This window comes from Talpa europaea (genome assembly GCF_964194135.1).
Source record: "Talpa europaea genome assembly, chromosome: 2".
NCBI classification, from domain to species: domain Eukaryota; kingdom Metazoa; phylum Chordata; class Mammalia; order Eulipotyphla; family Talpidae; genus Talpa; species Talpa europaea.
The window spans coordinates 10,742,542-10,754,291 of record NC_140068.1 but is presented as its reverse complement, the minus strand read 5'-3'; the positions used below and the strand labels follow the sequence as shown (position 1 = coordinate 10,754,291).

Sequence of the window (11,750 nt, the reverse complement as noted above, 5' to 3'; positions counted from 1 at the left end):
GGGCATCTCTTTCCAAATGAAAAGTATTCCCAAATAAAAGTAAGAATGAATTTGGCCTGACTTTTAAATTTGTCCTCAGGTTTGATTTTCCTTTCAAAAATATGTAAACAAGCAAGAGTCTCTGCTTATAAAACAAGCCTGACTAGAGGCAGGTGCAGCGGGAGGGCCCAGAAGTGTCGCTGCAGGAGACCCGGGCTCCCCAGCAACCCTAGTCGCTGTCCGACCCCTCCTTGTACTGGGCCCGGATGGCCTGGCCGTTCTGCAGGGGCATCTCTTCATAGTCACTCCTGTCATGAAAGAGACCTTTGATACCGCTGGGCTTTTGACGGCCATTTATTCTCTCACCCCGACACAGCGTCCTAACAAGAACGCATTTCATAGCCTCACTCTCCGCTGCAAGGCCAGCTGGCACTGCCCACTCTCCATCCGCCACCACAGGCCGTCACAGAGAGAACAGCCACCACTCGCTGACGGAGCTCAGCGGAAAGGAAGCCCCTACAGGGTAAGCCACGGGACAAAGCCACTCCCAGACCAAGGAAGGTAACAGTCCTTGAAAACCATTTCAGAATGACTAACAACCTGCTCAGTCAACACGCGGGGCCAGGCGGAAGCTCCCGGCACACGTCCCAGGGACGGGGCTTACCCGTAGATGACGTCGTCGTCCGAGTCGTTCAGCATGGAGAAGGCAGGGTTGTCCTTCAGCTGGGACTCTGAAAACCAAGAAAGCATTTTTATCTCAGGTAACTTGTGTTACTCGTCTGGAAAGGCAGGAAGCTGTCTTGGAAAAGAAGAGTCAGAGCTCGACTCAAATCCTGGTTTCTACCATTTTATCATCCATGTGACCTGAAGAAATCACTGCTCTCCAGGGCATTACCCAGTGGGCAGCCGGAGACCGAGTGGGAGCTGCCGCTAGGGGTACTTGCTCCCAAGTGCATGCAAGAGGTGCATTTTGGGTTTTGTCAAAGGCCCTGGCACTAGGGGCCCAGAACTCATCCTGGCACCCGCCCAAAAGCACTATCATCTTGGGTCGTACAGACAGCACCCCTGCCAGGTGCTACCTGAAACGCAAGCTCCCTGTTTAACCTGACTGGGTCTCTGTCTGCTAAGAGGAGGCCCCGGAGTCACGGCCCCGGCGCTAACAGGAACCCAGAAGCACGTCCTGGCGGGGCCCCACGGCTTACCGTACACAGCATTCTTTGATGGAGAGTACACGAAGGCCAGCGTGTAGAGGTAAAAGTTCAACAAGCCGTAGAAGGACAAGAATTCAGCTGGTGACACAGTCAAGGGAAGTCAGAGGCCCGGGAGACTCCACATGATTTCTCAGCCTTGCTCTCGGCCCGACCACTCCCACTTGCACTGCCAACCACTAAGTCCCCAGGTCCACGAGCCCAAGTCAGGGCACCACAGAACAAGCCCGTGGCTAGAGATTCCCACAGCCGTGCAAGGCGACCTTGCTCTCTGCTATTTGTGGGAACCTCCCTCGGGAGGTGGCAGGACAGACATGATCAGGGGCCACGCCAGGGCGGGAAGCCGCATGCACGCGGGTGAATCAAGAGCGAAACAAAGCACTGGAAGCAGACGCAGCCCTCCCCCGCCCGTCCTGGTCTCAGACCCCTTTGGCAAGCTGGTGACAGCTTAGAGTGAGAGCAGTCGCCAGGCCTGGAAAGACCGGACTTCATTCTAAAGCCATAAGGGTTCCCCAGGAAAGAACCTGCATGTACAGGATGACCCTCCAAAGTGTCTCTGACAGGTGGTGTCACCCCAATGGGGTAGGAAGCACATGCTGCACCGGCCCTGCACCTGGGACAGGAGTTCCCCTGGGAAAGTGCTCCCCACTCCCTCTTGCCCACTATCCTAAAGGGTCAGCTGGCCCAGCCCAGAAGCAGCTACGGGGCCATCTGGGTGCTGGAAAAGGACCCAAATGGGGAGGGGACCACAGATCAGGACTTCACTTCTCAGTGCTCCGTGGGGACAGCATAAGGTTCAGCATTGGTACTCAGTTCCTCTGCAGCCCCCCACAAGTATTAAAAAGGGGGTGTGGAGATGCTGGGACCCTGAATTCAAGCTCAGGCTCTGCCACCTGGTAACAGACTTGGGGACATCTCACCTACGCTGACTACAGAGATAACGCGGTGCTTCTGGGCCAGACAGCAGAGGCCACCTCCCCACAGACTGGCGGGAGTCCCCAAGGGCCTCTACCCGGCAGGGCTCGCCTCTCCCTCACATCCATAAACCTAAACACCGCCCACTCCATGTCCGCCCTGACTCCCCTTCCTGTTAAAGGATATAATTCTGATAGTGAGCTGATAGCTCAGCTACAAAGTTGTCTTGTAACACTTGCGCTCCGAACCTCAAATAAAGGATGACGATGCTGGAAAAAAGGGGAAGAGAAGGTAAAAAGAGGCAGAAGCAGCCCTGGCGTCACGGACCCTCTTGCATCTGGCCCCCACCAGCCTTCTCCCGGCCACTGGTGCGAGGAGCCGGCGCACGCCCACGCTCGCGCACACACACAACTTGGTGCTGGGTTTCCGGTCTCAGCTCCAGGAGGGCCAGCTGCTGGGACAGAGCAAGGCCTCCACAGACCCGACAGTCTCCAGCCCATGCTCACTCTCACTCTGGGAGCGCCGTGTCCACACTGGCTGTGGTGGAAGAGCTGGGTGTACAGGGTGCCCCTCCCCAGGGCTGGGAGCTGCGAAGCAGACCCGGAAGGCGGGCTTCTTGAATCCCCAGGGCTCCCTCTAAGGCACAGGGCCGCCAGCCGCTTATCTGCCATCCAAACCACCCAAGGAGAAATGCAGATAATGCAATTTCTCCCCCCATAAACAACCAACATTTCTCTGTGTGAAACATGTCAGGAACAACACCTTCTGGGTCAGGCCCTCTGCCGCAGCCTGCACCTGGCCAGCCTGAGCGTGGGGCTCTCCAGCCACCCTGGCCCCTCCACCCGTCCAGTGGCACCTGCTCGGAGTCCAAACTCCCAGCGCTGAGAGCCAGGCCCTGCGCTTCACTCCCCCACTCACAACTCCTGCCTGGGGTCCCGTCCTGGGTTCCTACCCTAGGGTCCAGGCCCAGAGCCACACACGGGGCTGCATCCCCATTCTCTGCGCTGGTCACTGTCTGCTGCGCCCAGGCGGGACGTCACAGCGAGCGGGGACAGCCGGCACCGAGCACTGGGCCCTGCTCTTCACTCCCCCACTCTCGCAAAGACAAGCCCTCAGCCCTTCTGACTGCCCCGCCTGGGGGACACGACCTCTGGCGTGATGGGCATATTGGGTTGGAAGTAACTTACAATTAACTCTGTAAAAGGGGAGAAAGATATCCACCATAGTAAAACAGAAATTTTGCGTCAAGAAATGAAGTCTTCTCACCTAATGACAAGCACGACGAAAGTCAACGCAGTCAAAAATTTTAACCTGAGATCTGAAAAAGAGCGAAATCCTGCCGTTAGGTCACCCGGGAGGTAAATTGCAGCAACTCTCACCTCAGAGATTTTCAAAATAAAAACAAAAATGAAGCCAGACCCCGGGACGAAAGCCCCTTCCTCTAGAGCTTATGCAGGGCGGGGCCACGGCGCCTCCCAGGGCCCAGGACAGTCCTCAGTGAGGCCGGAACCCTCGATACTCGGTTGTGACAGGATTCCACGAGGTCAGGTGACTTGCCCTCACTCGAGGACCTGGGGAAGCACCCTGCCAGCTCCAGGTGCCATTCTGGAAGGACACAGGCAGCTCCAACAGCCTCTCTGAGCCTGTACCCCAGCAGGCATTCCCCCTGCCCCAAGGCCTGCAGCGCTGGTCCCAGGCACTGGCCAAAAGGCCCTGTTGTCCATTCTGCCAGCTGTGGGCCCCCTGAGACCAAACGCACGGGTCCCCAGCTGTATGGGAAGGAGCAGTCCTCAGGGGCAGGCCATTCACTGGGGGGACACCTGGCTGGTAGCTGGAGGGCGCTTACCTACGTAAGGCATGTGACGGAGCTCGGAGCAGGCCCGCACGATCAAGAACAGCAGGTACAGGACGTACACAGCCGCCACCACCATGAAGAAGACCTTCATGCCCTGGAAGGCGATGGGGGGGCGCGTGAGTGGGGAGGCGGTCTCGGGGCCTTTCCTCCCCACAAGCCCGGGAGAGTGGACAAGCACCCAAGGTCACTCCACACACAGAGACCCAACTGTGCTCCACACTGGCTACCCTTGGTGAGCCATGGAGGCCGGAGGCTCAGCCCGGAGGACTCCCCCTGCCAACCAGGACATGCAGCTGGCCCTCCACACGTGGGGGAGGGTCAGGGCTGCATCCTCAGACATGCTCAGGGTCAGACTCCACTTATCTGGACCTCGGTTTTCTTATCTGTGACGTGAGAATAAACCAGGTCATCTGGAAGCATCGGGGCTCAAGTCACCCGATTTTGTAACTTTGTACAAGAAGACAAGTGGAGGCTGTGCTCTAGGCCCGGAGCTGTGACAGGGACGCCAGCAGTGCTGACCCCTCCCTGGGGTCCCTCTTCAGCATGGCCCCTGGTCTTTCTGGCGTCCTCCCAAATCACCAGTTAGCAAGCTTACGCCAAGTCACCAAATTCAGTCATTTTTTTAAAATAGCATTAAAAAAAATTCCTCAGGCTTCATGAACTATCCTTACCTGAAAATTCCCTGTGTCGACACGATACTGGTACATCGGATCGTGTAACTCATTAACTCTGAAAACACAAAGTTATATAGAAAAGCGTAGGTTAACCACTAGTTTCCTTTTTATTTTACACTTTCTCACTGGGCTTCCTTTCCTTCAAATTTAGTAATTTAAACTTGCAAACTGACAGTAAAGAGTTTTTCAAGAGTAATTCTAAATTTGTAAGAAAATCTAATTTTGCACTGCAAAAACCCCACGCTCCTGCCTGCTGTCCAGGCTCCTGCCTGCTGTCCATGCTGCTGTCTGTCCACACTCCTATCTGCTGCTCACGCTCCTGTCTGTCCAGGCTCCTGTCTGTCATCCCTGCGCTTGTCTGTCTGTCCAGGCTCCTGTCTGCTGCCCATGCTCCTGTCCATCTGTCTTCAGTCAGTGGGGCTGTGAAGTGGCTTTTTCACAAGGAAAACCACTGTCCCATCTCTGGCCATTTCCCAAGAGCGTGTCCAGCTTCCTTTCCAATGGGATCCACAGGCACGAGGACATGGACGAGCAAGGAAAACAACAAACCAAGTACCAACTCCCAGGAACTCAGTTCCAGATGAGCGGGGGCACTGAGAGGAGGGCAGGCAGGAGGGTGGCAGAGACGCATGAGAATTCTCAGCCCTCACAGTGACTCTTTGGGGTAAACTCATTACCCTCATTTTACAGATGAAGAAAGAAAGTACTGTGTGGGGAGGTGGTGGGGGGGGGGAGCTCTGCTCCTAGCAGGTTCCCTGAGACAGGACCCCTCGATGCCCCTCGCTCTCCTGACAGAACCGGACCAGACAGAAGCTGGCCCGGCTGTGTTGGGGCCCGACATGCTTCGGGCGAATCAGGCTGCCACCTCACGAGGCGACTGCAGTTGGAACCACTTTACAGGACAAAAGTACTAACGAAAATAAACCCTGGGAGCAGGTGTGAGGCTGGGGAGGTCACAGATGCCCAGGGAGGCGGAGTGAGGAGCCAGCCCCAGCCTCGGGCCTACAGGGGGAGCCTTTGCCTCGCAGCGGAGGAACCTTGAAGCATGTGTGTTCATGTCCCATCTGAGACTAGCAGACTCCCATGGATGGCTACAGGCCACACAGGCAGAAACACACTCAAATTCAAGGTGCACCGCCACAGCTGGGAGGGATGGGTGACAACTCGTCCAGATGAGCTCCCAAAATCTGGCCTGCCCACCTTAGCGCGGGCTTCCCCACTAAAGGCTCACACATCATAAAATCACTCACGTCTGCCATATTCCTAGGGTCACGGAAGCCAACCACAACAGTCCAACGATGAAGAATTTAGGTAAATAGAAGGTCAAACACTTCCTTTCTCCCTGAAAGGAAAAGTAAAAAAAAAAAAGGTGGTGGGTGGGGGGAGAAATAGAGAAGTGAGTAAATGCAGCCAATCATCAACCCCTAACAGGCCACCTCACATCACAGACACTCAGCTCCTTCCCACCCAGGGGCCCTCTCCTGCCAGCAGAAAGCAGGCTCTCAAGGTTAAGTCCATCTTTAGGAATGACTGAGTCCCTCCGTGGAGCCGAGGCTGACCTGGACCCGAATGCCATGGTACACGCAGAGCCAGAAGAGCAGCAAGGCGCACAGGAACACGGACTGGAAGAGGTCGTCCAGCATGCCCGGGAGCCAGCTGTTCACCAGGAAGGAGAGGGGGAAGAAGGGATCTGGAAGCAGAAGGCAGGACAGCGTGAAGACAGGCTGGCAGGACCCAGCCACGAGCGCTGTCCCTGCGAGGCCAGAACTCAGGCCGCGCTCCCCCGGCACAGCCAAAGGAAAATGCGTGAACTCAAGTCTGTTTTGTCTTTCAAAACACCTAAAAGCCATGACCAGATTGCCCCAGCGATGGTGACAGAACACCTTCTGCTCCGCCATCCGCTCCTCCCCGCAGGCCCGGGGATCCCCACTCAGCTCTGGAGCCGGCGCTGTCTGGAACAGAAAGGAGGAGCAGACGGGTGTCGGGCACGGCAGCCAAGTTTCAAGACGCTGTGCCTGCAGCCTGCCAGCTCAGCCACCGAGGCCGTCGCCCATCTGTGCTGCGTGGGAGCTATCGCCACTGGACACCCAAAACAGCAGTCAAGGGGCCGGGGCCCCTGCCACCCATCCCTTTAGGAGCCCCTGGCTTTTCTGGAGACCTCAGGGCCAGGCCAGCTCTGTGAACTCGTCTGGCTCAGCCTGTAAAGGGGAGCGCTCCACCACCAACCGCTCACCTACCGTTGTAAAGCAGCAGCAGAGGCAAAAGAATGGACATCCACTTCTGCTCGATGCCCCAGTCTCTCATGGAGAACTTGCGGAGGGAGTGGGCAAACAGGCACTGCAAGAAACCAGGCCATCAGTGCCCTGGCTAACACCCAGCTCGGGACCACCACTGCCTCCCCAGTGCCAGCAAGACCTGTTCCGTGAACCCCAGTCAATTGCCCATTGTGGTCACAGGCCACAGATGGCAGCTGGGATAAGAGAGCCAACCACTGCCAAGGGCCATGGACAAGGGTCCCGGGTATTCCTGAGGGGCAGGCGGGCCCTGGCATCCATACACCTGCTGCAGAGCGGAAGCGCACCCACCCCACCACCTCCGTTGGATGCAGGTCAGGCTGAGCCGGCCGCACAGAGACAGTCCCAGCCAGGCATGGGCCTCGCGGCCAGGCCACTGCACCCTCCCAGAGGCAGCAGCTTCTCAGGAGGTCACCAGACCCTGAGCAGAGGGGGCAAAGGCCACATCAGGGGAGTGTAGTTCAAACACCTCCGGAAGGCTTGGGCACAGGAGAGAAGTTTCTTTGAACTAATTTAAAACAGGACCCAGTTTGTGATTTTTAGACAAGGGATGTTTACAGTTTATGTGTTTTCCGTAATCTGACAGAAACTGATGGTCTTCCAGGTAGTCAGCAAAAACTCAGGCCCAAGGAGGACCGAGAGGCCGTGGGCACTCCCCACCCACCAGCTGGTGGTGGGTCTCGGTGGCCTTGATGGTTCACCAGGAGCGCCTGGCCCTGTGCCATGCCCAGGTCCCAGTGCCTTTGGCACTGTCCTCACATGTCCCCACAGTTGTCTGTGTCCTTCCGCACAGTAAGTGAAGCACGGGTATCACTGGGCAGCATCTCGAGTGGCCACCAGGACAGATGGTGGACACGCCTCTGAGTCAGAGAAAAGACCCACCTCCACCAAGAGGCCTGGGGTCACTGGTAAGTACCCCCATCAGTGTACCTCGGGGCATGGACCTTCCACCAAGAGGCCCAGGGTCACTGGTAAGCACCCCCTGTCAGTGCACTTGGGACACCGACCTGGGGCTTGAGCGAGCAAGAGCCTGAGCCTCCAAAACCACTTCTCGGGGCCTTCCTGCTAAAAAGGACTCCCGGCAGGCAGGTCTGCAAAACTCTGCAAAGGCAGACACCTGAGAATGGCTGCGTCCGCCCTCAAAGCCTGGCCCTCCAGTGAGGCAAATCCACTGTGTCACTGCCCAGTGAGGAGAATGGACTTAAAGGGCACTGGGGGTGTGATTGTCACCCCACAGAAATCCCCATTGCAAGGAGCCCCCTGCCTGGCCCTGCTGCAGCCAGCTGACACATGATCCACACCCTGTCAGACCCCAACAGCATCTCAGGATTCAAAGGAATCCCCAGAGTGGCTTAATTTGTAGACAGACTTCACCCTCTTAGGGTTCAGCGTGTTTATCAGGCGGGGGGACTTACAGTGACGATGAAGGTGAGCACCACAAAGATGAACCGGAACCAAATCTCCCACTGGGAAAATGCAGGGTTATACGTCTTCCACTGAAAGGAAAAACAGGGATGTGATTTGGGGGTAAAAGGCATCTAAAAGAAATCTACCAGATTAGAAATAAACAGTTCTCTCTCCATGTGAGACTGTGTAATAGAAAATGTTCTTTTCGGACCTCCCCGGTGGCGCAGCAGTTGACCACTAGGTTGCGATGCTGCCCATGGCCTCTGGAGGGCCGGTTCAATCCCCGGTCGGCGGGCGAGGGTCCCACATGGCGCACAGACCTCTCCTGCCGCCCGCTGCTCCCCTCAGCAGTGTGCTTCGGTCCTTCTGCCTGCTCTGCTCCCCGCTCTGGCTCTGGTGAATTCTCTCACCCTCCCGAGCTTCTGACTGTACCCAGTGCTTGTATAAATAAAATAAATCTTAAAAAAAAAAAAGACAGAAAATGTTCTTCCTTATACTTCCCTATATGTTCTGATATTTTAACAGTACACTTTACTTTTAAAGCATACCAAAAAAAACCCTCAATTACCAAGAACTGAAGATAGTTTTAAAGGGTGTTATATTAATGATGAATCTGGCAGATAATTTTTTTCTAAGATTTATTTATTGCATACGAGAACTGGGGTACAGGCGAGAGGTGTGGGGGGTGAGAAGATTCACCACAGCGAGTGGAGAGCACAATAGGCAGATCCACTGAAATACACTGCTGAGGGGAGCAGCGGGCGAGTCAGGAGAGGTCTGCTGCGCCATGTGGGTTGCTCCCTGGCAGGCTGGGGATCAAATTCATGCTGCAGTGGCTGCAAACAGCTTGATAGCGCTGTCTTTTAGCCCTGCACCATCAGGGAGGCCCCGATAAATTATTCTTTAATCACACAGATCATTGGGCTTTTATATCTCATACCAAAAATCAACCCTGTTGATCTCTTTATTGGAAAGAGCCATGCTTTCCACTAAAAGTGATTTTTGAAAGCTGCAACCATGTGAGCAGGTAGTGTGTTCTATAAAGGTCTCACTGAAACACCTCATATGAATCTGGAGCCCAAAGAGTGGATGGAGTCAGTGGCTGGCATGTGCCTGAGTAGCAGGCCTCAGCTGGTGAACACCTCGCAGAAGTGAGGCTGAGCATGGGCAGAAGGCGGCCTCCACCCTGGGTCACAGGCCAGACCTCTCACCAGACCCCGGGCACTGCTGGCCCAGTGTACCCACCATTTTAATGTACTGAACTAAAATCATCTGAGCAATTAAAAACATCCACTTCAGAGCAGGGCTGCAGATACTTGACTTTCCTTACTGCCTGTGCACACGCACACACACAGGTACATTTATCTACCTGTAGGTACATCTAGTTTAAAGCGTGATGAGTGAAGGACAATAATCTCTTGCTGATGGCAATAAAGGAGGCATGGCCTCTGGGTACAGCAGTCATGGGTTTTAGGGGAACATACAACCAGGAGCCCTGAGATACCAGTCACGGGCTAAAAGGGCAGGATGGGACCGAGAGGACATCTGCGCAGACAGAGACCCCAGATGCCTACCAAGGGCCTTCCCCTCACGTCTTCACCTGGATGCTGACCAGCACATGGTGTAAGCCCCCCAAGACCAGGGAAAAAGAATTCCAGAAGGATCACTGGCACTCACCACAGGCCAGAAATGGCCTGGTCAGACAGCAGGATGGAACACGTGCTGGAAGGTGGGCAGCATGCTCAGGGCACTTTGCCTCAATGGCGGGAAAAAATCAGGCTTAGACATAATGCCTTGCCTGCCTGGCAGTTTAAAAGCAAGGCCTAAAAAAAATCAGGCCATTTCCAAGTACCTTTATAACATCCCAGAACAAAAGAAAGATCTACTTGCGAGAATACAAAATCTGGCCATCAATGGTGTTTGACATGGAATCAAAAATGGCAGGCATGTAAACAGGCACGAAAATATGAACCGTAATGAGGGAAAAATACTAATCAATTAAAGCTGACCCAGAAGTCATGGGTACAGGATTAGTAGCTCAGTCGTCAGGAAGCTAGAAGGGTTAAGGCATGACCGGGAAAAGGTCTGAGCAGACATTACGGAGAGCAGTGGACACGAAGACTGAGCGTCAGAAACAATCTGAGTGAAAAGTGAGTGGCCTCAGCAAACGGTGAACAACCAGTGGCCTAACAGATGTATTTTGGGTCCTCGAATTCCTTCGGGGAAAGGTCAGAGGCACAGAAAGAATTTTGGAAGAAATAATGGCCAAAATTTGTCCAGACTTGATAACAGCCATAAAGTCACAAACTAAGCAGCCAGACGAACTCTAAAAGCACAAGAAATAAGACACCAAGGAAATTCATGACCGAGTGGCTTATAAAGATAAACACCTTCCCAGTGGGGGTCAGGGGGGCAACACTAGTAAGAGTTTGACAAAGATAAGGATGATAGGTTTCTCATCCGACAAATGCAGCCAGAAGACATCTTCAAAGCTGTGGAGCTAAAGGCACATGCGATCCCCTGTGCTTAGAACAGCTACCGCCGGCAGGACTGGCTATGCCAGGTCCTGGACTCACCCCTGCCGTGGGACGTAATCAATCAGCACTTGGGGAAACAGGAGGTCAGTTTCTTAAACAGCTGAATGTCTCCCCGCTGCATGACCCAGCCTTCCCTCCCTAGGTGTTTACCCAACAGCCATAAAAGCCACGTCCACAGGCACGTATGTGCATTCACAGCAGGCTAACAGGCTAACACTGGGCACAATTCAGATGCCCACGGACAGAGGAGTGGATAGCCTGCCCTCCAGCCGCAAAGCAGCCCCCAGCCTCAGAGCGGGGTCCCCAACATGCACACATGCACGCCATCACCCAGGGGTGGTCAGGAGCTTATAGGAAGGGAGCGCAGTGATGGTAGCACCAAAACCTGCGTCTTCTGGCCAACATGCGCCACGCTCCTGTGGCAGCCACGCTCTGGTGGCAGCCACACTCCTGTGGCAGCCACTGGGACTTCCTCCTGCAGCTCCCCCACATCCTCACCACCTGCGCACTTTTTTTGCCTTTTTTTCACATTGGCATTCTGGTGGGTGTGTTTATCACTAAAATATGTTACAGATGCACTGTGTTCATTATGCTTTGTTTACTTCCCAAAATTGAGAAAGTAACGTACTAAAAAAAAAAAAAAAAGGCAGATTCGATAGCAACAATCTGTGTAGTTTTTTAAAAGGTGAAATAATAAAGAAAAAAGGTAGTGCATTTTCATGCCAGCAGACTACCTCAAGAGGTTGGTAACTGCGACCATTTAGCATAAAACTTGTTTCTGAGACATCGAGCAGCTAATACCAAAGAGGACTAAGCCACAGGCTTTCTCTCTCTAATAAAAGCCCTATAAACAGGGACCGCAGGTACTGCTCGGCCATGCA

At 54.4% G+C, this 11,750-nt stretch overlaps 1 protein-coding gene across 2 annotated transcripts in view; it reads right to left on the bottom strand.

The window, feature by feature from the left end:
* Nucleotides 1–208: 208 nt before the first annotated feature.
* The window catches only part of TMEM181 (transmembrane protein 181), a gene marked incomplete at both ends in the record, with an annotated part of 53,759 nt that continues 42,217 nt past the window's right edge, over nucleotides 209–11,750 (bottom strand). For both annotated transcript variants that reach the window (XM_084228097.1, XM_084228098.1), the window contains 11 exons: nucleotides 209–287; nucleotides 644–710; nucleotides 1,182–1,268; nucleotides 2,286–2,371; nucleotides 3,369–3,420; nucleotides 3,949–4,051; nucleotides 4,629–4,686; nucleotides 5,882–5,973; nucleotides 6,191–6,321; nucleotides 6,869–6,968; nucleotides 8,341–8,421. In XM_084228097.1, coding sequence (XP_084084223.1) covers nucleotides 209–287; nucleotides 644–710; nucleotides 1,182–1,268; nucleotides 2,286–2,371; nucleotides 3,369–3,420; nucleotides 3,949–4,051; nucleotides 4,629–4,686; nucleotides 5,882–5,973; nucleotides 6,191–6,321; nucleotides 6,869–6,968; nucleotides 8,341–8,421 — 936 coding nt within the window. The remainder of the gene's footprint in view (nucleotides 288–643; nucleotides 711–1,181; nucleotides 1,269–2,285; nucleotides 2,372–3,368; nucleotides 3,421–3,948; nucleotides 4,052–4,628; nucleotides 4,687–5,881; nucleotides 5,974–6,190; nucleotides 6,322–6,868; nucleotides 6,969–8,340; nucleotides 8,422–11,750) is intronic.